The sequence below is a fragment of the Buteo buteo genome, chromosome 10, assembly GCF_964188355.1.
Source record: "Buteo buteo chromosome 10, bButBut1.hap1.1, whole genome shotgun sequence".
NCBI classification, from domain to species: Eukaryota; Metazoa; Chordata; class Aves; order Accipitriformes; family Accipitridae; genus Buteo; species Buteo buteo.
The window spans coordinates 16,091,432-16,119,037 of NC_134180.1; the positions used below are offsets into that span (position 1 = coordinate 16,091,432).

Sequence of the window (27,606 nt, forward strand, 5' to 3'; positions counted from 1 at the left end):
CCTCACAAGACTCTTCCCAGCAATATCAAACAATCATTCCTTCCCACCCTGGTCAGTTGGGTTACTAATCTGAAATGAAGATATATAAATTGAGAAAAAAATCTATTTTGATTAAATTGATGTTTCTGGGTCATGTTTGCTGGTGACAAATGGCACTAAGTTGAACAGCAATTGTGAGTAATGAGGTAGTGTCACTAGCACTGATTTAACCTTTAATTGGTTTGAGAAACAAATGCCAACATCTAAAAGGCTCAGAAGCTGGTAGTAAAGGAGAAAACCAACCAGTAATGGAAAACAGTTTGTTTTAACTGTCAGTGAAAAAAAACATTTTGCGAAGAACCCCTCCTATTAGAAAAAAGAGCATTTTTGAAGATTAGGGCACAGAGAGAGAGTGGAACTCAGAGGTTCTGCTTCTGCAGCTACTACAGGTTTTCTATTTGACTATGAGCACAGCAAGTAACGATAGCATCTTTCAGCTTCCTTATCTATAAGTAATATTCTTCTGCTTGACACTGAAAATGTACTCACCTGTTCAGTAAAGACTCAAAAATAACATAGTAAGCACTGCTTTTGCATTTAAGTGAACAGCTAGTAGTGAAAAGACAAAACTATTTTATAACCATAATTGTCTTACAAGAATTAACTGGACTGCAAACAAAAAAAAAATCGAGATGAGTCACTGAAAGAAACAAGGGGACATGCAGATGTTTGTTCTGAAGCTATTCAGGTGGAAAGTGGGTATGTCTCAAAAGAAAGGCACGTCTGCCACGACATGTTTTTTACCTAGCTACCCTACCAAAATATAAAGTAAATGCTTCTCATCCCATGGCTTGCCTCCAGCTTTGCACTTTAGTCCTCAATCCTCCTTTTTTACAGTAATACCATTATCTCAAGCCATTTCAAGTTGCATCTTTCCTTCACATGCACAACAGGTCAGTATGATGCAGAGTCTTCCTCACGTGTTTGACCATCCATACTGCTGCCTCAAAGATACGTTAACAGAACTGGGTCAGAGAGGATTCTGGCCTGAGAGCACCACTCTGGCCAGTGACCTTCCTAAACTAACCCAGATGTCATGCAGATTAGGAAGGAAGGAAAAAGGTGTAAATTAGAGGTCCTGAGTTTTCTGCCTATTTATTCTAAGGCTAAAAGCCTTAGCGATCAGCCCTATTCTGAAAAACTGAGTGTGGGTGCAGATAAAGCCATGGAAGTCAGTCTAGGTTCTCCCTTTGTTCTCAGCCTGCAATGGAGCCAAGGCAATGTCTTGCTCACAGGGTAGCTGAGCAGTGGTAAAACAGAGGTAAGCCTGTTACCTAAAATACTCAGCTTTCCAAAGCTACGGAACTAAGAGCAGCTGCTGATGAGGAAAGCTGAACTGTCTCACTGGTTACCACCCACTAAAAGTGCTCTCTGAGAATTCTGGCCTTCCCCTGGGGACTTCTGTCCCCTCTTCCTGACTTCCCTGGCAGTGTGCCCAGATACCAAACTGATGACTTTCTTCACCAGTGGTTGTTCCCCACTACAACAAGAGTCTCGGTGATCAACATACCTACATGTCAGATTCCAGCCAAGAGAGGTGAACCTGCAAAGAATGTGCTAAGAGGCACTCACACACAGGTACTTTTCCTGGCTTCTCCCCCTTGGCAGTGTTCATTTGGTTTTGAGGGAAGAGATGTTCCTCAGCCTTGAAAATAAAAATCCGACACAGTGAAGTACAGCAAGAACAGTGTAAAAGAGGGAGCCACAGCAAGTCATAGAGTCTTACGCCCAGTCAGACTAATGCTTTGCTAAGTTATACTATCCCCTGCTTTCAATAGCTATAGCTCATTGCATCAATCTGTGAGAGCTTCCTAGAAGTTCAAAAAGTTTAATTTTCAAAACTAAAAAAAACCCTGTTCTTTGTACAAATACAATCTTCACCTGTGCAGCTTTCAGAACAGCTGCACTTATTCTGTTAAATGAGCAAGACAGTAAAAAATAAAGTATTTGAAAATATATATTCACCCTTCTTTACAATTTGGCAAGAAATATATCTATGAATTGAAGGTGACAAACCATCACTACTGCTCTACTGACTTCAGTAACTCACTGCTGTACAGGAAAAATGCACTACCAGAATGTTGTTGACTGCACAGAAATATTGCTCTGATGACAAGCAACACATTTGTTTGTGAACAGACTGGGCCGTAGCTGCATTTTACTAATCAGAATTTACAGCTCACTATGCATATGGCTTTCAGAACAGTGTATAAAGGTGTTTCCTGTTTTTCTCTAGTAAGAAAGAAAGAGGTTTTGTATCACAATCAGATTAAAACAAGAAAAAAAGCCAAGCCTTTTTTGTAGTGAAGCAAAAGAGGAATCCCTACTATACTTGACAGCAACTTTGCAGTCTGAAACACAGTAACTCCAAAGCTAGATTGATGGCAGGAGACAGCCATGAATGTAAAGACTGTTGAAAGAAATTACAAACTTCCACCACAACTCTAATTAAATCACAGGCTACTTTTTTGTAAGACACCCCTCACTCGCTGTTATGCCTACAAGGAGCAATGAAGAGTTAAACACACAGCTGGTTATAGTCTGTCCAGTAATACAATATGATCACTATTTCCTAAAATGCTTTATACAACAACAGGAATGTTGAATTATGAGAAGGCAGCCCCTCCCAAGCCAGAATGGAAAAGGGGACTAATGCCAGAGTGAATAACATCATATTTCCTTCACGGTCTGTTCCCTTCAGCATGGGATAAGGAAATAGTAAACTAATCTCCAAAACTCTGTGTATGTGAAAAACCTTATGGACTGTTTGCAATATATTCCCAGTTAGTTTTCTGCTCTTGTTTTCCATTAACCTAGAGGCTCTATATTCCTCCTTCCTATGCCTAGCTGGCGTTGTGGGGGAAGCAAACTTCCAGAAAACTTAGTCACCTGGTCTCTTTGGGAATGTAAGCCTTGCATCTTCCTTCCTAATGAACGTTCAAGAACAGTAAAAAGATAGCAGGTAGCAGAAACTACTTCTCAACAGCTTGACAGCAGAAGCAAACTTTGTACCACCATGAAGCAAAACGGGGAAAGAGTGAGCCCCGGCCTCAACTCTTGTGTTACCCACCCCAGTAAGTGCAGTCATGCAACAGCTGCCATCTGTCTGCTGTACATGTAGATTTTAGACACCAAGGAGCCTACTTCCTTCCTAAAAGATAATTTTGCCAAAGTCTTACAGCAATAGGCAGGTATCACTAAGGAAGAGGTCACAGGAAGAATTATAAAGAATGTGAATCCTGTCCTGCATTCCCTTTAGCATTAGCATTCATATCTCAGAACAGGTGTCAATGCAGTGCTGCTGAACTGCCACATGAGACAGGGCGGTCTCATTTCTAAACCATTCAGATGTGATCAAAGCCAGAGATAATACCCAACTTATTGCAACAGTTTTTCTGCTGCTGGGCAGCATTGAAATAAGGCTACCAGAGTTTGTCAGTGTAAATTTGAAGGTGTCAATTGTTCGCTGAAATTAAAAAAAAGGTGTTCTTTCATGTTAAGCTAGGGAGGAATGCTTCCTCCTTCAGTGATGAAAACTTATTGTTCACACCCTTAACTCTTGTCTGTAGTACACTTACATTCCTGTGCTTGCTTTTGGTTTTGGTAATGTGAGAGCTTGATTTAGGGGTTCCCATACACAGGGAACCATTCTGAACCTTAAGAGGGCAGGTTCTATGTTAAAGTAATGAATGAAAAGAAGAGGGGGAAACTTCAACTAATTTATATGTGATTAGCTATGATACATACACTGCTGTAACGTTTTTCATGCAGTAAAAGTAATAATGGACCTATACATGTGTAAAAGGAAGTAGTGAAGTATTTTCTTGGGGGACACTAGACCTTTTCTACTTTAGCCGTTCAAGAAGCACAAAACCTGTCATTTCTTCTTCTAGTTCTTGGCTCAGCAAATCCCTCCTCTCTCAGCAGGTGGGTAGAAAGTGAAGACAGGTCAATCTCAGAGAGAAAGAATGCATCATATACAAGATTTTAGAATTAGTTATGATCTGAGTTGGGCATATAGACAGGCTTGTGCATGTATCCCTTTGATGACAAGACCAGCACATTTTTCAACAGGAAAACAACCTAATTTAAGAATAAACTTAATTTATAAATTTATAAATTTTTTAAAATTAAAAAAAAATCAGGTGACCATCAGTAGTAGAAGGAAGCCAACACAAGCAAAGTTTTATCTGTAAAATAACTGTCGTGGTTTAACCCCAGCCAGCAACTAAGCACCACGCAGCCGCTCACTCCCTCCCCCCCCACACCCAGTGGGATGGGGGAGAAAATCAGGAAAAGAAGTAAAACTCCTGGGTTGAGATAAGAACGGTTTAATAGAAAAGAAAAGAAGAAACTAATAATGATAATGATAACACTAATAAAATGACAGCAGTAGTAATAAAAGGATTGGAATGTACAAATGATGCGCAGGGCAATTGCTCACCACCCGCCAACTGACACCCAGCCAGTCCCCCAGCGGCGAGTCCCTGCCCCCCCCTTCCCAGTTCCTAAACTAGATGGGACGTCACATGGTATGGAATACACTGTTGGCCAGTTTGGGTCAGGTGCCCTGGCTGGGCATGAGAAGCTGAAAAATCCTTGACTATAGTCTAAACACTACTGAGCAACAACTGAAAACATCAGTGTGTTATCAACATTCTTCACATACTGAACACAAAGCATAGCACTGCACCAGCTACTAGGAAGACAGTTAACTCTATCCCAGCTGAAACCAGGACAATAACTTAAATATCAAAGTCTCCTGGGGCAGAGGGAGGTTAGAGGGCAGAGAAGAATAGAAGTGCTACTATTCATTTTCACATGCGCTCATCGAAAGGAACTTTTGCTGACATGTAGCACGCTGAAAAGGAAGTGTTAACAAATTCTGACAACAGAAGTGTACGGTTGCTACAGATCTTCAAACTTCAGATTGCAAGGTGCACTGCTACAGCAGTAGAAGAGCTCACCAATTCTGAGTTTAGCAGTTGTGGAATGGCATATATACAAAAATGTTACCTGTAAGCCACAGCAGCCCACTGCATTCATTATTGAAGCATTATGAATGACCTTGTACGGAACCCCCAATTTTACTGCACGTAGTACTAAATCACTGTGCGTTGTGGCCCTGTGTTAAGAAAAGAAAGGAATTAAAGATTGAAAAGATAAAGTGACCAAGTGTTACTAGCATTATAGTTTGTTTTGAAAGTCAAGTTAAACTCTTCACAACTAGGGCAATGCAGAGGTGCCAAAAGGGCAACAATAACTTGACTAATTGTTATGGGAAAGTAAAAACTCCAATAAGGCTTCCATATGTCATCTTCCCTAGCTGAAAATACAGGCACCCTCAGTATGTTACAGTTCTTTGAAGCTTTCTGGCATCATTAAAACGGTAACACCAACACAATTGTTGCTTTTTAATGTAGCTTTGGCAAGTACTTGAAAAGGAAAGTTCCATTTATCCTTTGTCTTCTGCAGGTGTCTGTTGGACATCTGTTGAACTGTAAAGTTCAACTCTATTTGGCAACTTCAACAAAACTCAAACATTTCCTTACTCGCTACACAGCCAGGCCTTCTCCTATCTGCACCAGTGCATGCCAGGAAAGCAACACACTCAGACAAGAACTTTGAACAGACTAAGGTAAACTGCATGCAGTACTTAGAAAAAACATCCTTAGACTAAATCAACTTCAATAATATTTAAGCCAAATTACTCAAACTAACAATGCCTAAGTTTGAGTGATCAAGTTTATTATGAAATAATTAAGAAAATTCTAGTTAAGCTTAGAACTGAGCTAAATTTGGCTCCAGGTCTAATGGTCAATAAACACCTTGCAGTGACTGGTACAAGAATCACTGGGCTTGTAAACACAGTTGGGATTAGGGTCCTTCTAAGATGCTAAGTATATACAGATCCAGCAAATCTTTGAACTGCAACAAAGTTTACATATGTATCTTGCTTGCATGTATGCTTACATACATGCTAGGCACTCCATTTTCCATGTGAAGTATGAAAATGCATCTGCCTGTTGCCTAAATTTACCAAACCTCAATAATGACCTTAGCCATCTCGTTCCCACACATTTCTGTGTGGCCATTCCAAAGAATGAAGCAAAGAAAGAAATAGCATATGCCGATCAGAATAATTAAATAGGAGGACTGCTTTCACCCTGGCCTGGTTCAGAATTACTTTAACAGAATTCCCCTGATTTTTAGTCTGATAATCTTGACACTGCACGTCTGACTAGCACCAATCAGAAGATTAGGTGCTTCAGACTAGAACACAAATGTGGCAGCAGCGGGCAAGGATCAATCATTTAAAAAAGAAATCAGTTTCACTGGAGGAAAAAAAAAACAGAGGAATCTGAATTTGGGAAATCAGAGACCCTGATACAAACAAGCTCCCAGACCTAGCAGAATGCAGTAAAGTGATGTAAAACACCACTATGGTTAGTAAACAAACTATGCTCCTGACTTCCGTAAGCAAAGGTGATTTAAGAATGCCTGCTCTAAGAGAAGGAGGGACTAGTTTTACAGCCTTGTATTATTCCCTTCATATACACAGGACAAGAAGCACTGGAGGATTTTGTGGTTATGATAATATTGACCAAGGGATCAGCTGGCTTTATTCACTGAAATTTGCTCCAGCCAGTATCTTCTCCCAATAGATCTGTCCATAATGACTGTAGCTAAAAGCAGAAGTGCCCTCATGAACACTCAGCTAATACCAGCAAAGGCTTCATAGAGTCAGCCCTCTGCACCCAGAGCTATACTAGTATTTTCTGTCACTGATAGAGATTTTAAGTTTTATGGGTAGTAGTAATATGAATGTTAGCACCAGGCTAGATCAAGGTGGGCTTTCCAGTATACTACTGAGACTGTCAGGTTCCTGCTAGCACATCCATAGCTGTTACCATACATGCAGATAAAAGCTTGCAGTGAACAACAGCAAGAAGGACAGGGACACGGCTTGTCTTATCACTTTAACCACTAACCACCAACACCTGAGATCTCCTAGGGTTGCCAAGTACACTTCTTACCTGCAAATATACTTGAAACTCTATGATCAGCTGCAGTCACATGATTTCTATCCTCCTCCCATATGGCTCCTCTTAGGACAGAAACATTCAGTACTCTTTCCTAGTAACCTTATGAACTCCTAAATCCTTAGGGCTCTATGTGGGCATAGGAGCAGGTCTAGCTGCAATATTAAGAGCTAAGAACATAAACATTTAGAGAGAAGCAACTACAATGATGTAGTATGTTAATCAGAGTTGAAGTATTTTGACACTGAAACTAATGGTAACTGAGGCAGATCAAGATACTGCTTACAAGTAGCAATTACATTTCAATACATGTAGGTTGGTTTTTTTCATCTTGTGTACAGATAACACGGCTCTACACTCTACATGAATCCTAATTTTAATGTTGACATGCATTGAAAGTATAATTTATATTTCTGAAATACAGCATCATCTGCCCACAAGTACTAGTTTAATATAATATTCTCTTACCAATTCCCTTCAACATGTATTTACATAAATTATCCGCTTTTGACAGATGTGCACACTGCTCCTCTTTTTCCATACACTCTGTTTTTTCACTCACAACTAGGGTGCTCAGTGATTTGATTTTTCCTGTGCCCCTTAATGCTGTGGTATAAATCTCGAATCACCAGCTGGAGACTAAAAGCTCTTCTGTATGGCTTGACATTACAGATTGATGATGCCTGAATGAAAAGACAGAAGGAGATCCTTCTGGTGATAGAAAAAGACTATACTTTTCAGCAGGAATAAAAAGTGGAAACAAAAGCCTCAATAAACTAAAATGAGAAGACATTTATAGCAACCTAAGTGATTTTAAAAACTAGCATATATCAAAGCAGAAGCACTGTACAACCAACAATTAGTATTCATTCTAAAACAACTCAACATAAAAGCTGTTTATAAGTACAAATAGCAACTAAAAGAATACTCTCTCAAAACATAGCACACTTCTTAATTATGCGATATCCTAGAATTTCTTCTGTTAGCAGATAAAACCTGGAACAAAATATTCTCTATAAAAGTTAGCATGGAGAATGAAACGATAAGTGACTGCTAAAGGAATGATTTATACATCCTGGAGGGTCCACATTCCTATCTATAAGTGATATCTGGGCAAGGAAACTCCAAAGCAAAATAAAGTGTAGACAACTGCGTGTACCTTTTTAACGCAAGAAAAAATATACAAAGACATAAAACGTGCTTCTGGCCTGAAAATCAGCTTCTTCATAAAGAATTACAGTTATGAGTATGGCTCCTTCCTATTGAAAAAAAAGAGAGTGATCAAGCTACAGCAATCATTAAAATGTTGCTTTGTCTTACCCAAAAGGATCGCCAACTACAAGAAATGCGACATCACAAACATCAGCTTCTTTTAAAATGCCATCTGCTTCTTGTTCCACCGTTTCTCGGTCAGCCAAAATCAATTCTTTTCCATAAAACTCTTCCTAGAAATTGAAATTAATAAGAAACACCAAAATAAGACACATAGGAATGTTTTCATATCTCTCTGGGCGCTCACTGAGGAACGCAGACAATGGACGCTGGAAAGGCCAACTTTATTATTCTCCCCAGCAGTCGGACTCACGTCATATAGAACCCTGCCTCCCCTTGCAAGAACACCTAAGCTTCCCATAAAGCAGTTCCCAAGCTGACAAAAATTAGTCAAGCACATTATGCTGATACTGACTTGGTTTTTTACGCTTTCTCTGTCAGTTGAGGAGCTGCTCCAAAGGTAGCTCAATTACACCTGCATACTGAAGGTACCTGGGTGGACTCTAGGTATCGTTAATTTAACTGGTCATCCTACTGTAAGGCATCCTGTCTCACAAGTCTGAGCCTAACTGCTTAGATTAGTTATAATACTGAATTCAAAGCAGAAACAAATATGACACTAGCTATACCACAACCTCGTGTTTTAGATTCTTCCGTAGTACATTGTAACTAACCACATCTAAGGAATGACTTCATATTAATCCTTCATCTTCAGTTCTCTGTAAGAAATACTTTACTATGGATACAGGTAAACATGTATTTGATCACGTCCTTCGCTTTTCTTCAGCAGCTCAGTAATCATTGTGTCTCTTTGTACGTTTTAAATGCCTTTGTTTCTAGAATCAACCTCACGTGTAATAAAACTTCAGTTAGTACTAGAACATGTTGTCTGACCATCCTGAACATATCTGTCATGTACCACCATACATTTCACATGCTCTTTACATGATTAGATAAAGGTTTTTTTCCAGGGCATAGACCAAAAAAGGTGGTTTTGCTCTAAACAGTATTCAGAAAATGTAGGTGGTATTACAAATATTGACAAATTGATAAAACTATTAAGTCAGTTATGGTCCAGAAAGATTTTCCTCTGACTTCTCCTGTGACTTCAGCGATAGCTTCATCTTTGCCCACAAATACTAGTAAATAGACAAGAGAACCATCATACTTGTACAGAAGCAGAGCAGTGCTTCCATAAAAAAAAAATCCACCCCATAGCTAGAGTACTACATATGGGATCTCTGTTACTGGGTTCGGTTCCCTTTTCTAGATGACTTCCTCACCATTTTTAGTTAACTTTCTCTACCTTTGTAAAATGAGGATATTATTTTCCTTGTGAAACAGACTGCAACCTGTACAGATTCGATAGAAAGGGGACCAAATAAATGTATAAGCAGCTCTTGTATCTGTGATTCAGAACAGCTGACGGCCACCCTGGAGTACTGCTGAGGTCTATACTAAACAAACTACAACAAATTTTGACATGCCATTTGTTTTTATTGGGTATCTTACACTAGATGTACGTTAGCAAGTAGTACAGCACAAGAGGAGCTGATCTATAAAGCAAAGCACTTGGTGCTGAGAATTCAATAACAATGCTACATACATTTTGGTGGGCTTATCATTGGACCACACTAACTTTAGTCCAATACTGTAAATGAATGCACACTATAAAGCACAATAGGTGCATTCCCAGAAGCACACCTTCCAGTTTGTTTTCATCTAATGGAATCTATTTGCATGCTTTGAGACTGCTCCACAATGCAAATCAAAGCACATTAATTAGAGAATATATAATAAGCAGTCTCCTGACAAAAACTAAAATGTAGACTCAGTGGGACGTCACTGGGTCCAAACCGTTCTTTCACCAAATTGAGGGCTGATTTAGACAGTCAACATCAAATAGCTTTTAATATACGTTTTAGGCCAACAAGATAAACTAAGCAAGTCATGTAATTTCGAGATCTGATTTTAGAAGCATCAGCACAGGAAGATTTCTAGAAAATCCCTGCAGGAAAGAATCTGTTCTTTATCTCTTCAGAGCTTTCCCATAACTTCTCATGTTGCTTAGGAGAAACTGACCTTCAGGGGCTGTATTATCAACACTTGGTGATTAATTCCTATATTCTCTCTTAGGCAGTTTCAGGTAAGGCAGCAACTCTTACTTTGTTTTTATTGATCACTTTTCCCAATTACCTCATCTTTGAGACTTCAAGGTTTCCAAAAGACTTAAAAACAATGAAAAACAAAATAAAGACACCCCCCCCCCGCCAAATAACCACGCCAAAAATATTCAGCATTTTTCTATTATTCAATATTTTACTTTCAGCTGGCTAGGAATCCATCAATTTTTTTCATAGCAAATGCAGATTCTGCAAAGTAAATATCCAAGTAATCACTTCTATTTTGCAATTTTCCAACTATCCAACAACAACAAAAAAGTAACATTTTGTTCTGAATGGGTTAATTTCAATTCAGATTGCTTCAGTGTACTGAAAAAACCAGAAAAACATGGATGTCCTGGTTTCAGCTGGGATAGAGTTAATTTTCTTCTTAGTAGCTGGTACAGTGTGTTTTGGATTTAGTGTGAGAATAATGTTGATAACACACTGACATTTTAGTTGTTGCTAAGTAGCACTTCACTTAAGGATTTTTCAGTTTCCCATGCTCTGCCAGCAAGCAGGTGTACAAGAAGCTGGGAGGGAGCATAGCAAGGACAGCTGACCTCAGCTAGCCAAAGGGATCTTCCATACCATAGAATGTCATGCTCAGTATATAAACTAGGGGGGAGTTGGCCAGGAGGGGTGGATCGCTGCTTGGGCATCGGTCAGCGGGTAGTGAGCAACTGCATTGTGCATCACTTGTCTTTTCTTGGGGTTTATTTTTTAATTATTATTACTTTAAAATTTTATTATATTCCTTTTCATTACAATTATTGTTATTGTATTTTTTTAATTATTGTTAGTATTACAGTTTATTTTACTTTAGTTATTAAACCGTTCTTATCTCAACCTATAAATTTTACTTTTTTTTTCCGATTCTCCTCCCCATCCCACTGGCGGGGGAGGGGGGGGGGAATAAGCGAGCGGCTGTGTGGTGCCTAGCTGCTGTCTGGGCTTAAACCACGACAATGGAGTATATCTTAATTTCAAAACACACCAGATATACCAGAAATGGCCCCAAATATTCTAGCCTAGTTTGTATCTGGAAACCACATAATGCTGACTACAAGCTAAAAGTCTCACGTGCTGTATGTACGTACAGGTATGCATACAAGTACATTATGGCTATACAGCATCCAAGACCCAGAGAGCATCTCTGGATAGTACTACACAGCTTATTCAGAGGCAAGATCCCTGTTCTGTCGGTAGGTAAGCTCTTTTTCTGGTATTGCTTCAACATTAAACTTTACCTTTCTATGACCAGTGAAGCCATCAGAGTTATAATCTGTATGCTTTTACTACTGTCTTCCTCCATAAGGTTTGTTTATTAACAAAAAACTTATCTCTATGTTATTCAACAACTCATCTCTGACTGAACTGTATACGTTCTAGAAGTCTCAACGCGGTGAGACAGCTTGGCCCACAAGGGAACATGGAAATGTGAGACAGGCAAATTATTATTCCCAGCAGGCACACCATAATAGCTCAGGCTGATACAGAGGTTCAAAGCACCAAACCATGTATTTTTCTGTTACGCCTTTTGATTTTTTTTGTTTGTTTGTTTTTAAACAGATCAGACATTTTTCTAACCCAGTTCTCCAGTATTTCAGGATCTCCATACATGGTTAGAATGTGAGATGAAAACTAGTGTCCATACTTGTAGGAAGAAAAATTTTATTTTCATTCCAGTCTTCTGACTAGGTAGCGAAACGATTTCTCCTATAAAATACAGTACGTGAAGGTCACGTATGCACTTTTTCCGAGAAGGTGCACCTTCAGTTTCTCCTGTTGGCCTTACTGACCGACCAACCCCAGCACCCCCCTCACTCCCGGGTACGAGAGGCGTCGGGCCTCTGGGCGACAGCAGCGGCCAGACCTACCAGCGCTTCCTTGCCCACCGTGAGGACGGACGTGTAGGCCTCCAGGTACACCCTGCGGCACCGCCTCACCGCCTCCAGCCCCTTCACTGTGATGTCCTTGGCATCCCCCAAGCCCAGACCGACCAGGTACAGCATACTTGGGGAGGCCGTCAGAGCCGCCAGGCCCGGTGCCGCCGCCACCTATCACGGGAAGGAAACGGGCATCAGCCGGGCTGCCCCACGCGCCACCACGCCGCCGAGACCTCACCCCACGTCTCCCCGCTCCTGTCACCCGCCTCTTCACGCCAGGGCGCACGCCTTCCCCGCCGCCCCCGCTCCTCACACGCCCCCGCGCGCGCCCACCGGCCGCCAGCGGCCCAGCGGCCCAGCTCCCATCACCTCCCACCTGCCTCCCGCCGGCCGCGCCACCGCCAGCGGCCACACCCCTTCCGCGGCCCCCGGCGGCCGCAGGGGCTGCCGGGAGGTGTAGTCCCGTCCCGTCCCGTCCCGTCCCGTCCCGTCCCGTCCCGTCCCCCCCCCACCTCGGTCGGGAAGCGCGCGGGCCGCAGCCGTTAAGTATGGCGGCGGGGGGGGCGGGGTGCACGGTTGTCCCGCTCTGCCGCTCGCCAACGGCCGGAGCATCCCGGTGCTGGGGTTCGGTAAGTGCCGCGCCTGGCGGCTGAGCCGCCTCCCTCCGAGAGACGTTGTGAGGCGGCGGGGGCCGCCGCAAGGCCGAGCCTGGGCGGCTCGTCAGGGTTCGGCTCTACCGTTGGCCCACAGCTGGGCTCGCCGCGGGGGCTTTGGGCTTGAGCCTCCTCCTGAGGCTGCCTGCGCAGAGCTAGGCAGTCCCTGCTCCCCTCCAGAGCCTTGCCTGTTACCGGGTGAATCTTCGTGGTCCTGTGAAACGGCACCTTCTGGGGCTCCTCCTGGGGCTCCCTCTGCTACCCTGCAGATCTCTCCTTCCGCTTTCCCCACGGTATTATTCAGTGGCTTGGTGGGGTTTTGCTTGCTTGTTTTTTCTTATGAGGCCTGGGAGCAGGCTTTTCTTTAAAGCAGACTTTCGAGCTTGAATTAATCTTACTGAAAGTTTTGTCAGTTGCAGCTGTTGCAGTCGAAAGCCTGTGTAGGAATCTCAGCGTCGTGAGAGTCGGAAGGCCTGTGCCTTGTGGTTGCAGGAACACGTGGCCTGCGTGTATGTTGATAGAATTCAAACCCTGGCAGTGTATCAGAATCTGGTGTGTGATATTTTTTTATTACTATTATTATTATTACTGTTACTCTTATTGAAAACCAAAGTTTGGCGACGTTATATTGAAGTTTACCAAACACATGGTTTTGGCTGTTGCTCATACAAATATGTATGATATTTTTAATATGTTTTTTGTGAGAAAAAAAGTGTGCCTGCAAATATGAAAATGCAAAGGGAAATTGACTTTTATAAGTTACATTTAATTTTATTATCAATTGTGCAGTGAGAAGTTCTGCAATATAATTCGTTAAACTCTTAAAAGAATTTGTTTTCTAAAATGTGAACATGGGGAAAATTAGAAGTCCTTACAAGACCGTGTTAGTTGTCCGAGTTATTGCTAGTGATAGTTCAGGAACGCTACTGCATTCAGTCCTAGCAAAACAAGACTACAGGCTAACCGGAATACACTTCAGCAATGAGAACTTCAGCATGAAAGTGTCTGTGAAATTTGAAAGGTGTTTGGGGTTTTTTTTTCCTCTCTTTTTTTTCACAAGGCAAGCAAAGCATTTATTTTCCCTCAGCTCTTTGGGAAAAGGATTTTCTTTTTTATGGAACTGTAGATGGTATAAACCCAAGATTGGCTTGCTGTAGTATACTCCTTTTAGTTGTACATAGGAATGTTGGGTTTATACTATTCCGAATTCCAAATCCATCTAATTGGTGGTGCTAATGGTTCAAAAGAGTCAAACTATTAAATGATTAAAGGCCATTTTTCCAAGACAGCATAGGACCATGTGAGCAGAGGAGGGTTAATGGCAGTAATTCTGTGGTGTCAGAGCACTGTCCATTCTGTACAACTAACAGAAACCATTAACTCTTCCAAAATGGGAGTTGTAGCAGAGTGCCTGGAAGGTATGCCACAGAGGCAAACAGGTACCATATGCATACCAATGACCGTTGCATACTTGACCAGATGTTTCTGGGGTGTTTTGAATAATTGTCTTTTTATATAGTTGACATTAGTTTTCATTTCTTGTAAAAGTAAGGAGTTAATCTCTCTCTTGATTAAAGCCTCACGTTCATTTGGCACAGTATTTGAGCATCTCTTTCTGCTTCTTCTTAAGAGTCTTTCCAGAAGCCTCTTTCATTCATGACATATTCTAAAACGTGAATACCCTTCCCAATCAGTCTTTCATGATGCAATTTTATCATGGGTCAATTTGATATCCCAGATTTTCTATTATTTTATATAAACATACAAATCAAAGGCACTTATTTATGTTCTTTGTCTGTGACACTGGAATTAATCAGTCACACAAGTATCAAACTAAGCTATAAAGTAAAATGACCCTTGTGCTCTTTTTTCATCTTTATCCTATGGATGTGTACTGACTTAAGAGCAATTATTTAGGATTTTCATTAGTATAAAGGAGAGCAAAATTGGAGCTGTGGATTTTAGAGCATATTAAGCCACTTAAGTCAGTAGGAGTTGGCCTTTGATTTTAATAGGGTTGTTCTTTCATCCAGAAACACTAAGTGAATAGATAGAGCTTGTAATGCTTGTTTCGAAGTACCCAAAGTCATTTGAGCTGCACTTAGTTAAAAAGTCTTAGCAACTCAGCATCATCAGCCAAAAGATTTAAAAAATGTTGATAACTGCTTTTACCATGTGTTTATGTGTATACATTGTTCATAAACATGTGGGGTGTGTATGCCCAATGTATGAATTTGTTACTTTAGTATCTGTTAACCTTAAGAATACTTGATGCAGCTGTCACTTTAGACAGTCCTTATAGAATGAGCAAAAAGGCCTATGTTGTTCAAAATTACTGGTTTTTTTTTTCTTTTGCTGTTTTTTGGGGAGAGTGGATTGATTGGTTGTTTTAACCTGCAACACTTTTGTCACTGTAGTTCACCTGGAGATTTTTTTATAAACATTTAAAAAAAGTAAATAGTCTTTTTTAGAGAGTGGACTCAGTTGTCTTATGTCCATTGTTTGAGTATATGCTGAACTGTATTTCAGACTATCTACAGAACCACTTTTTTTTTATTGTAGATTGCAATACATTTCTTAAGTTATTGGAAGAATAAGCTGACTGGAAAGTAGACAGGCAGAAAGACTCCTTTGTGCTCTCTACCAAATAACAGGCTGCTTGCTGTCCTTTCATTGTACATACCAAGTAGTTCATTGTCAAGCCTGAACTCAAACCACAGTAAATTGATAGTAACGTATAAGACCAAGAGAATTAAGTCTGATATTTTCCGGCCCAATAACTTCTGTCAGGTATGGCTTTCAAGGAGCGTCTCGTGACTTACAGTGGTGTCATGAACAGTAGGATTTGGTTCTTTGACTTCACTTACCTATTTTTGTCTTGCTAGAGTAACACTTGACATACTGCTTTTATGTTCTGCAGCTTTTTGAGGATCTTGTAATAGATAGGGACTAGTCAGGTAATTTTAAGAAATCCTTGACATATGTCAGAAAACATTGTGGATTTAAGAAAAGGGGGAAAAAAGAAAAGGGAAAAAAAAAAAAGCTCAAGACTCACCACACTTGCTTTTGTGCTTAAGCTATAAATACCATAATATGCAGCCTAACACAATGGGATCTTTATCTATGGTAGGTGTTCCCACTTAACTACTCTTTCACGAATTAATGGCTTATTTTTGTTAGAGCCGTACTGCATTAACTAATGTTTGCACTGCAAAAAATTTACTCAGCTATAAAGTAGAGGAGAACTTTCTTCAATGAGGATGCATTTTCTGCAAGGCCGTTTTCTGCAGGATTTAATATTTGGTTGTTTCTTTGTCATTTCTTATCCCTCTAAACATGCAGACATAATTGTTATCTATGAAAAGTCTTCTTTGAGGACTTGTATGTTGTGTCTGTTGTTAGATAATCTTTGCAAAAGCTTCAGAGAGATAAATATGCTGTGTTAAGATGATTGCAACTATCCAGTCATGTCAATTGGAAGTCAGCTCAGATAGGTATGCAAGTTATTTCCAAGTGATGACACCTCTTTTGTAGCAACTGAGAGCTGGAGTAGGAGACATGTAAAGTGTTTCTTGGCCAGATGATGTTACTCAAGAGTGCAATAGAGCCTAGGGTAGCATTCTGTCAAAAATACCCTTTCTTTCTGTTCAAGCTTCAGTTGTCAAAAGGTGTTGTGGTGCTGTTTTTTTTAACTGGGTGTTGTGGTTTAACCCCAGCTGGCAACGAAGCACCACGCAGCCACTCACTCGCCTCCCTCACAGTGGGATGGGGGAAAGAATCAGAAGGGTAAAAGCAAGAAAACTTGTGGGTTGAGACAAAGACAGTTTAATAAGTAAAGCAAAAGCTGTGTGCATGAGCCAAGCAAAACAAGGAGTTCATTCACTACTTCCCATCGGCAGGCAGGTGTTCAGCCATCTCCAGGAAAACAGGGCTCCATCATACATAACAGTTACTTGGGAAGATGAATGCCATAACTCCAAACGTCCTCCTGCCTCCTTCTCCCCTGCAAGCGGTATGTGCTGAGCGTGACATCATATAGTCTGGAATATCCCTTTGGTCAGTTGGGGTCAGCTGTCCCAGCTGCGTCCCCTCCCAACTTCTTGTGCACCCCCAGCCTGCTCACTGGTGGAGTGGGGTGAGAAGCAGAAAAGGCCCTGACTCCATGTAAGCACTGCTTAGCAGTAATGAAAACATCTTGGCGTTATCAACACTGTTTTCAGCACAAATCCAGAATGTAGTCCCATATTAGCTAGTATGAAAAAGATTAACTCTATCCCAGCCAAAACCAGCATGCTGGGGTGACTTTTTTTAATGGGCTTTCATGTCACAGCTGCTTTCGCTTCCAAATTTTTGTAGGAGAATTTCAATAAGTTGGTCAAGGTTTAATGCAAAAGAGGAGATGGGAAGGAAGGAGGTTAAGTGGTCTTTTATTAGGCCATTCTCTTTCTGAAGCTCTGTGCTTGCTTACACAAACTATTCTTGGTGAGGAGACTCCGTCTCCATTAAAATATCTAGTGAGAAGGATGAATTTGTACATCAGAGAAGGCGATGTAGTGTGCAAAATTTATGATCAGCCTGAAAGGTTACTTGGAATAGCATTCAAAATTCTGTATTTACTTAGATGCATATTCATATTGTGTTATATCTGTCTTGTGTCCAGCAGAAAGACAAGTCTACTAGAAATGGTAAAACAAGCTGACTTTCCTGAGACACCTACTGATTATTATAAGGCAGCCCACCTTTATGTTAGAAATATGCTGTATAGCTAAAGTTTTAATCAACAAACAAAAATAATCTGCATCTTGTTTATTGTATGATTATAAAAGCAGTTGACAGCTTTATATTTCTTACAGTTTGATTCTAACAATTGTGTTAGCCAATATTATTTATATGTAGAGGGTCAGGCATGTTTATGGTCAACAATAATTTTCATTACAAAGGCTGCTTTCAACTAGAGTAGGCTTAAGTCTAAAATGAGTTGGCATTTTGGCCCTAATACTTGATACAAATGTAAAGCTGTGCCCCAGAGAGTACATTACTTCATAATGGCTTTAGATTGCTTTAGAAAATGGATATATTCACTATCTTGGTAATAAAATAGCTGTAATCTCTTTCCATATTTGCAAGAGACAGAGAGAGAGAGAGAGAGAGACATTATATATATTATAGACATCTCTTACTTTATTAGTGTTTTAGAAATACAGGGCAAATACCTGATATAAAATGACACTGTTTTGAAGTTGGTGTAGTTACACTTTTTCATGGGAGCTACATGTATCTGAGAATCGCATACTTCGTGAGTCTTTGTACTATAGTAGAGAATTACATATTCTTACATTGTCTTAAATTAACTACAGGATACTTGGTGTTTACCTAAAGCAACATCCTCAAAAATGGATCACTTGTGAAAACGGTACACACAATATCATCCTTTTCAAGCTTTGAAAGAAAAATACATAGTTTGTCCTGTTCATGCTTACTCCTGTTAAGTAGGAAGCCCCCACTTCAAGTTGTCACTTTTTTTTTTTTAAAGTCTGAGGGCTAAAAATGCAACCCTCTAAAGCACTTGGATATAATTTGGTAGTACAAGGGCTTTTCTTCTAGTAACTGAAACATTAGGAAGCTTCTTCAAGGTCATGTGCTGAATGGTTAAATTCAGCATGGCATCGCTCTTTGTTGAAAGGCTTTGTGATATGAGGGAAACTTGATAGTCTCTTAGTGGTAAAAAGTATTTGATTTGTTCATGAACGTTACCAACACACTTCTCTTGGTTTTATAAAAAACCCCAAAAATTGCCCTATTGCAAAAGGTCCACAAAACACTAATTATAGACATCTCTTAAGGCTTGTTCTGTGTCTCTCTAGTGAGACTGTCTTCATCCCCTTGATATGGTAGTTATATTCCCATTAGAAGAGGGGTTTTTTATGGTTTTGGTTGGTTGGGTGGGTTTTTGTTGTTGTTGTTGGATTGGGCTTTTTTGGACAGTAATAATAAATTTCAGGGGGGGTTGGTCAAGTAGCATGTGATTTCCTGACATGATGTGCTGGTGATACCAAAAATTCATAGAATCTTTTCATGTAAAGTTGCTTTCTGTGTAGTCCTTGGGGTAGCTAGAATTAATAACAACTTGATGAGATAAAAAGTTCTCTAATGATCCCCCTCCTATTAAAGTATAAAATTAATTGCATGCTTGTTTGGGAAGGGGCTTCAGGACAGGCAATTACTAAACAAAATAATCAGGTCTTCGTACTCATTGTGTCTTACCCATGTCAAACACTGAGTATTTTATTAATAGTAATGATGTTCTTTATGGAAGATCATTCAAGAATGGACAGTGCCATTATGCTAGGCACTGTAACTGGGAAAGCAGTCAGGTACTGCTCTGAGCAGCTTCTAGTCAAATAGCCAAAGCCTGGGAGGAATAAAAAAATCAATCACAATAAATAATATGATGTCAGTTAACTTATAGCACTACTATCTTGTTTAAATTGCATTTTTACTGCATTTGTCAGTATGTTGCACTACTAACATAGTAAAATAATGCACACAAACACACACAGAATTCCTCCATGCTCAAGGGAAACCATTTAAAATCTCTCTGTCCTCGTTTCAGGGTGTTCCATAGATAAGATTCCTGATATTCAGCTGTAGCTTTATCTAAGTAAATAAATCATAAAAGTAAGTTTTTACTGACTTCGCTGATTGCATTGTTTAAGACATTGCAACATTTGCATTGCAACCATACAAGACTTCTTGTGAAAAGAATTGGGAACAATACAAGTGGGATTTTTCTGGAGAAAATCATAGAATCAGATTACTCCACTTTCATTACATGAGGTTGTGTTGGGGTTTTTTTTCATCAAAATGCTACATATAACTTGAATCTTAATGCTGAGTGGAAGTATTTTAACATTCATTTATATATTACTAATCCAGTTACCTGCTTCTTAATAATTAATCCCAGAGTTGCTCATATTTATTCTTCAATTTAGCTGTGGTCAAAAAAAGACCCAGTCCTGTTGGGATTGGAATCAAATGAGATTTTGCTTTTCAATTCAATGGCAGCAGCATCAAGCCTTCACTTTTTTGTTGTTCTCCACTGTTACTGCCTTTTTTTTTATTCATGGCTCTTGTTTCTTCATGGCTTCAGTTCTTAAGGAAATTTATGGAACAGTGGTCCTGATACCAGGACCTATGGCACTCCCCCCTATTAATCTTATCCTGTAATAAGAATCGGCTGTTTATTTCTTCCCTTTGTTTTATGTCTCAACCATTTTTTTTTATTCTGTTGGGACTTTGCTTCTCACCCATGGTTACCAAGTTGCCTTAATAGCCTCTTGTGATGAACAAAATGCCACATCTATAAATCTTTCTGTCTCAATTCATCCACCGTTTCAGTAGATCTGACCTTGAGAAGTTCTACTTGAGCTTTGAGGGCCTCCAGATATTTAACTTCTCTCATGTACAAAATGTGGCCATATCCCAGGCAGCTGTGCATTTGTAGACAGTGGAACAAAGCAGTATCCTCTCCTAACCTGACTAAACCTGCTGAGTTCCTACCTTCCTTGCTTTTTTCTAACTTCACCTACTTCCAGTCTGGTGGTGTTTTATTCCTTAAAAAAGACTGAATGCTGTACAAATGTTTTTTTAAAGGGTACTAGTAAATGCATCTGGGGCAAAATGTTGGGCGAATTTTTGCTTATATCAGAGTGTACCCAGTACAGAAATAATTTTTTTTTCTGGGGGAAAGTGCTGCTTTGTCTCTGCTGCCTTTGTACACCTACAAATCTATGAGGTCAGCTTTTTATATTTTTGCTGGGGGTTTTACCTTATTTATATTTTGACATATGAACATCATTTAATAGCAGAAAGATAAATTCCTTTCTCATGCTGGATTCTTTTTGGTAATGACCTTGTTGCCAATGTGATACAGATGAATTTTAAATGTCCATCTCTAAGTAATAAAAAACAAATTTAGGTTTCTATCCCTTTTTAATAATTAAAGCCTTTATCAGTATAAGCAGAGGTACTTTATGTTTATGCTTTTAAATTTCCTGTTGCCATTAATACTTTTAAATGTTACTAGCTTAATTGCCCACTAGATGAACAAATTATTTGGAACCAGTTTGAAATGAACAGGGCAGCAAACGCCAGTGTATTTAACTTTTGTCTTTCACCATGTTTCTGTAATGTAGAAAAATGATACCAAACTTGGGGGGGGGGGGGGAAGGGGGGAAGAAAGCTGACTTTTACCTTTCAACCTTCATGTAGCAGATTTTAGTCATCATACCTTTTTTCCTTGCCAGAGCTTCCTAGCATAGTTTTGCCAGCATTGAATGGTGATGTCACATGCTTTAACCTAAATTGCAGTAGTTCCTCTTGCCTCTGAGTGGGGAGGAGGGAGGTGCTGATTCCTAAACTTTCTTCAGTTCTTCTAATGTTTATGCCAAGAACCTCCAGCACAGAGTGATACGAAATCCTCATTATGGGGGGAGGCAGGAGAGAAAGGGTAAAGCCATCTTTGTGGCTTTACATCAGTTTCATAACTTTAAGGTCTGTTCCCCAGGCTTAAAGCCTGAATGGAAGTGCTTTGCATTTTAATACATACTATTCTAAGGTTGAATGTGCTGTGTGAGAGGAGGGGCTACAAGAAATGTTGTTTGTCTTAGAAACCTTGAGAAAATATATTTTAAATTCTTAGATGATGGGGGGGGGGAAGTATTTGATCAGAAACATTCTTTATTTTGTTCAGGTTTAGTTTGCACTACGGATAGCTGTATTGCTGCTGTCCTTCGAACTCATGAACACAATTAGTTAGCAGCGGGACACTGCAATTCTCAGACCTTGCAGTGTCTTTTAGTATTGCAGGACTAGGATCTTGCCATGATTCACAATTGCACTTTGTGAGTGGTCTGGTAGGTATAAAGGGCACTGTTATGATGCCAAAAATTAGCCATCAGCTTGAATGTCATCTTGAATTAGGATCTTATAATCATGAGTTATTGTACATACATTTTCATCTTGAAATCTATAAGTCACTATAAATTGCAGTTCTCTTATAATTTTTTCTATAATATTATCTTTATCATATTCAAAGTGGTTTTGAATTATTGGTTTCATGGTCAACTACTTAAAATTGCTCTCCCTTTACTTAATTATGTTGATTTTGCTTAATCAAATTATTTACATAATTTATTTTTAAGCCAAACTTTCACAGCAGGAATTATTATGATAATGTCCTACCTAAGTACGGAGTATGGGCTTAATTTTTTTTTTTTTCTTCTTTTGATCTTTTTTGTGGAAGTTGGAGAAGGAAAAAATTGTCATGGGTCTGTCTCATTTATTGTGAAGCACTTCCAAATGTCTAATGTTGTTAATCAATTAATGTAATCTTTATCAGATAGAGTAGTTAAAGGGGGTGTATTAAAGGGCAGGAAAATAAAATTAATATTTTTATTCAGTCTATTTGTTTGCTGTACATAGTGCATATCCTTATTAGTTACATAGTTGAAAGTTCTGTCCAGGTATGATAAGTACTGGAAGTAATTTCAATTGAGTTAACAAAGGGAATAGAATGAAAATCATTTAAAACTGGTTCACACCAGCAATTCTTCGTGCACTATTAACTGCTAAGATCTAGTCACAAAACATTATTCTGAGGAGAAAAGGTTTAGTGAACCCTAGAAATTGGATTTGATTTATGCCAGAAAATCTGCCTTTTCACTGCTTGAGATTTCTATGGAAGGAAGCCACAGTCTTTTACCAAATGGTTTCTAAGGTAACATCTTATAGCAGAGCATCTGAAACCAATTTGGTTGTTAATGAGAAATAGTTCTCACGGTGGTGGGAAAGTGTGGAGTGAAAGAAAAGGCTTCAAGATTTGGCAGTCTGTCTGTGAAGGCATTTAAATAAATGTGTGCTGCTGCTCTGCTTATGAAATTTCTACATGGTTTGCACGTTCATAATTGCCTTTCAAATGTATAGGTCACTTTCCAGAGTTATCCTTCCCTATAAATTTCAGAAGTTCTGCACGGTAAAAATATTTGTATACAACAGCTGAATAATTTAAATAGCTGGCACTTTCTAGTGGAAATCTCTTTACTCCTACAGAAAAATATTTGTATTTTGGGGGTGATAGTGTATTTTTGCTGCCAGAAATACATTAGTGAATTGGTGCCATATCAGAGCCATAGCGTCCCAGTGATGATAGGTGCTACTTGCAGACTTTCTGGGCTTGTTGTGACACACGTTCTGAGAAGTTGCTTTTATACCTCCCTTTCTGAAGTTCTGACTAGATAAATGATAGGTCAGTGATCAGAGATATGTGGTCATTTTACAGTAGATGATCTGAATATGCTTTTCAGTCAGAGCCTCCTTCGGGTGGAGGGAATAGAGTGCTTCTGTCAACGGTGGCTCATTGCCATTTCTTCCTTCCTCTCAGGAAGAGACAAAACTAGCAATTCTGGCTTCCCTTTCCCTGGATACATAATAAACATGTAATGTCTCTCTCCTACCATTTTGCATTGGAGCAAGGCTGTATTCCTGCACTCTGTTCTTTGGTGCCTGTGTAGAGTTGCCTGAGTAGAATTGCAGAGCTTAAAATCATGCTTGCCTACTTTTCTTCCTCATGTTATTGAATTCTATAAGCTTATTCTGAGTCACACAGGAGAAAAACAGTCCCAGAGTGACCCCTTTGTACTAAGCAATGGATCATATTTAGTGCAAAAAAAGGAGAAATGTTACCAAAGTAAAACATATATATATATATAAAGTAATATCCATAATCCAGACAGCTTTTACAGAGGCAAGAGAAACTTCATGGTGTAATCTCTAGACTTTACATAGGCCAGGTGTATTAACAGTATTTCACTAGCATAGTGATATTATTTAGGAACATGAAAATACCACATTCATACAGTACAGCTGTAATGCCATGAAATGTGTGTAAATGCAGCAAAGACCTCTATTGGGAATTCTCTGGTGAATCTTGTTACCAGTATGTTGTTACAGTATGGAAGTAACTGCCTTACTGCGGTGCTGGCAGAGTGGTCCTCGCTGTCCTTTGAAGTTTGCAGAACAAAATTCATGCCCATGCTTCAACTACTCTAGCTCATGTTGCACCATGCTTGTACACAGCAACCTCTATCGGCACCTGTTTATTGGAGTTACACCACTGCATTGGCATTTTTGTGTTGTAGCCTCATAAAATGCAATTACTCCTGCAACTTTTATACAGCCTTGGTGGTCTTAAGTGACTAAGTTTTAGTTAAACATGTGTGCTGCTTTAGTTCTGACCAAAGCACTGGTTATATAATACAAGTCTGCTCAGTGCCTTTCTGTTATTGTTGGCATTGTCCTACCAGTCCTTCTAGAAGCCCATCTTCTCTATAGGTTCCGTTCCTGCAAGGTCAGCTGCTCCATTTATATTTACATTAGGTGCCACTCTTGGACTCTTGAGTGAAATGTCCAAGTTATTTTATAAAAGTGATTGTGATTAAATTTGGGTCCCGTAACTTGAAATACTCTGTAGTTGCATTATGAAAATTGTAGAGTATAATAGCTTCATAATGAGCTTGACTTTAATTTCACCTGCTGCAGAAGAAAGTCCTACACTCTAAAAAAGAAAAGAGAATGCTATGAATACTTCTGTCATGTGATACTAAATATGATTTTCAGAGTAACTGACCCTGTTAGGTAAAAACTATGCCAAAATATAGCAGTAAGAACACTTGGGTTCTAGTGCTGTGGTTATAGAAAGTCAGTGTGACATTATGTGGTTTTCTGAGCGCAGCTCTAGGGATGGTGTTGGGGAACATAATGGAAAGAAATGCCCCAGGAGACAAGTTTGTAGAGAAGGTCTTTCTGATCATTTGGTGGTTGACTTGAACACAACTGTGATTTTTTTTATTATTATTTTTATTTTAATAAAAACACTGACTATATTAAATTATTTAACTGCTGTTGCTAAAGGGAGAACTTTGCTTGCCCCATCCCTTGCCCAAAATTCAATGGTTTTCCCCCTGTGGGGAGTTTTTCAGGTTCATGAATAATTCTAAATCTATATGCTTTTTTTGGCCATTTAACAATCTGAATCAGCTTGTCAGAAGATCAGATGAATACAGAAGTAGGTAGAGGAAGTAAGACAGTAAGCAAGGACAGCAAGTAAGGATTGTCCTTGAGCCATTCCATAGAAGAGGCATGTGGTTTTGTAAATGGATTAGCAATAAACCTTGAAATGTCTAATATGTTCATTTGCTCTATGTATAGGCAACATTTTATGTTTTATCATCAAATGTGCTCATAAGGTAATCAGTGAAATCAAACTGTTTTGGCACGAAAAACTTTAATATATTCATAAGATGCATTGTGGCCCTAATGTTGATGTAATGTTGAAATAATAGAAATAAAACTAATAGAATAAGGTATTTCAAGCCTGTTATGGTATACAATACCATAACTATACACAATGAGTATGTAAGCGTTGAAACAAGGATTGAGCTTTTGCTTTTGAGAGTTCTTTTCTCAATTACTTGGAGATAAAAAAAATCAGCAAAGGAATGAGCATTTTTGTACTGATGTCAAAAGATCGTTAATCTCTGATAGGATCACTAAATATCCTGGCTGCAGTTTCACTAACAGGAACTCTTCTAATCTAAGTGATTCCATTGATTTCAAGTAGCCAAAGGTATTCATGTCACAGATCATTTTTATATATTCAGACAAATAATACTTTCACAGAGAACATGAAGACACACTTCTCCACAAAAGGAGGGGGAAAGAAGAGAGAGAAAGTAGGTCCTGATTCTTGTTTGAAAAATTGTTGGTGCTTTGGATCTCTAACTGTAGTTCTACAGCTTCTGTGAAGGAGAACAGAAAGTTTAATGAGGCTGAGAGTCAGCTGAGATGGTGCGTAAAACTGGGAGAGGGGGAGTAGCGTTTTGGTTTGTTAGTTGTTTTACATTTTGGCGAAGGGGAGGGGTGGTGGTGATTTTGTCTTTTGGGGGGAGGTTGCTGACTGGGATTCCCCCCCCCGCCCCCTGGTCCCTGTAGCAACTGCATTGTGAACAGGATTCTGCCTTCCTAATAATCTTTGGAACTTTTTATGGATTGCCAGAGCATGTTTCTCATCCCAGTTTTGATAGTAGTGTTCAGAATATAAAAAAAAGTGATGAGTAATCATGACAAAATAATAACATAACAAATTAAGCCTAGTTTTCAATGGATTTGTGTCCTTTGATCTATCCATATTTCCACTGCAGTATCCTTGTCCCTCCCAACCACCAATTTTCACAAAATCTGTAGGAATGTAATTATCTCAGATATTTTCAGATCTGTCAGATTTGTTAGTTCCATCAGTGAGAGAACAGTGCTATTCATCTAGGAAAACAAGTTAAAATACTAGCTAAAAAATAGGGAGCTTTTCTAGACTTACTTATATTTTACTTCATTTATTAAAAGGAATTCCTTTTTTTTATCAGAGAATTCTAGATAAAAATATATTAATTCAGTATTTTTAGAAACAGTAAGGGGATGGCAAGGGTGCTAGTTCATATTAGTTTTAAATGCGAGATTGGATTTTGTCTTTAAATATACATGTACAGTGTGAATTACATCTCTGTGAACAAAGGGTAGTCCCAAACATGTAAGAATGTTAATGTGTTCAAATAATGTTAAGTCTGGATTTAAAATATATTAAAAAAAAAAGAAATTTAAGTTACTCTACCTTCTTTTGTCACCCTTCTGCATCTATGAATAGTAACATATTTAATCGCATGAGTAAACACAAGAAAACTGTGATTTCTAAAGTCTAGAAGCTGTTATGGTAGTAGCATAATTAACTTAGAAACCTGTTGTTTATGATTAAGTTGGCTTGCAAAGCGGTAATATTAAATAATTGTTAAGCTTACTTTTTAATTACTGTTTAGTGCATCAGGACTGTTGTAGTTCATTTTTAGGCGTAGAAATTGAGATAATTCACTCCAGACTGATCTTGGTCTCTTTATTTCCTGTGAAACAAGCGTGCATGCCATCACTGAATGGGGAACAGTAACAAAATCATTCTGAATTTTCCTTCTTTCCCACTCTCCCTTTAACTTAAAAGGGTTAAGTTAAAAAGTTGTTTGTCCTAAATGTTCTTACTGAAATCCATTATGCATGAAAAGAGTCCGAGTCCATTTGCAAGACCTCTAAATGAACTCCATTCATTCTGTGCTTAGAAATGTCCATTCAGCCAGAAACAGACACAATAGTTACAACCTCATTTATTTGGCACCAATACCAGCTTATTAAAAGTGAAGGGATTGTTATGAAAAAGTATAGTAATTTTTCTATGCTAGTTATATAATTCTTTAATAAAATTCCTTTAGGATCTGAATAATGTAATAATTGCATCTATATTCTTTGCCCATAGTTGCAATGTAGTAGCATTGCATTCATTTAAAGTTCTTAAACGTTCATGAGGATTTTGAAATAGCTATTTTGAAAACATAAGTTGATCTATTTTAACTTATTTTGATGTAAAACAAGTTATAGGGACATCTATTTCTAA

General features: G+C 39.0%; 2 protein-coding genes across 7 annotated transcripts in view; one reads left to right on the plus strand and one right to left on the minus strand.

Annotated features, from left to right (window-relative positions):
- DPH5 (diphthamide biosynthesis 5) overlaps nt 1-13,450 on the minus strand; it is a 24,439-nt gene extending 10,989 nt beyond the window's left edge. Inside the window, exons 1-4 of one of the 6 annotated variants that reach the window (XM_075038792.1) lie at nt 13,254-13,450; nt 12,397-12,576; nt 8,403-8,527; nt 5,056-5,164 (exon numbers count right to left, since the gene is read on the minus strand). In XM_075038792.1, coding sequence (XP_074894893.1) covers nt 5,056-5,164; nt 8,403-8,527; nt 12,397-12,531 — 369 coding nt within the window. In that variant the 5' untranslated portion in view covers nt 12,532-12,576; nt 13,254-13,450. The other 5 variants (XM_075038787.1, XM_075038788.1, XM_075038791.1 and 2 more) reach the window with 5 other exon arrangements.
- Nucleotides 12,886-27,606, plus strand: part of LOC142035976 (putative oxidoreductase YtbE) — a 53,211-nt gene continuing 38,490 nt past the window's right edge. The window contains 1 exon segment of the mRNA XM_075038794.1: nt 12,886-13,034. Within this exon segment, the coding sequence (XP_074894895.1) occupies nt 12,954-13,034 (81 nt within the window). The 5' untranslated portion in view covers nt 12,886-12,953.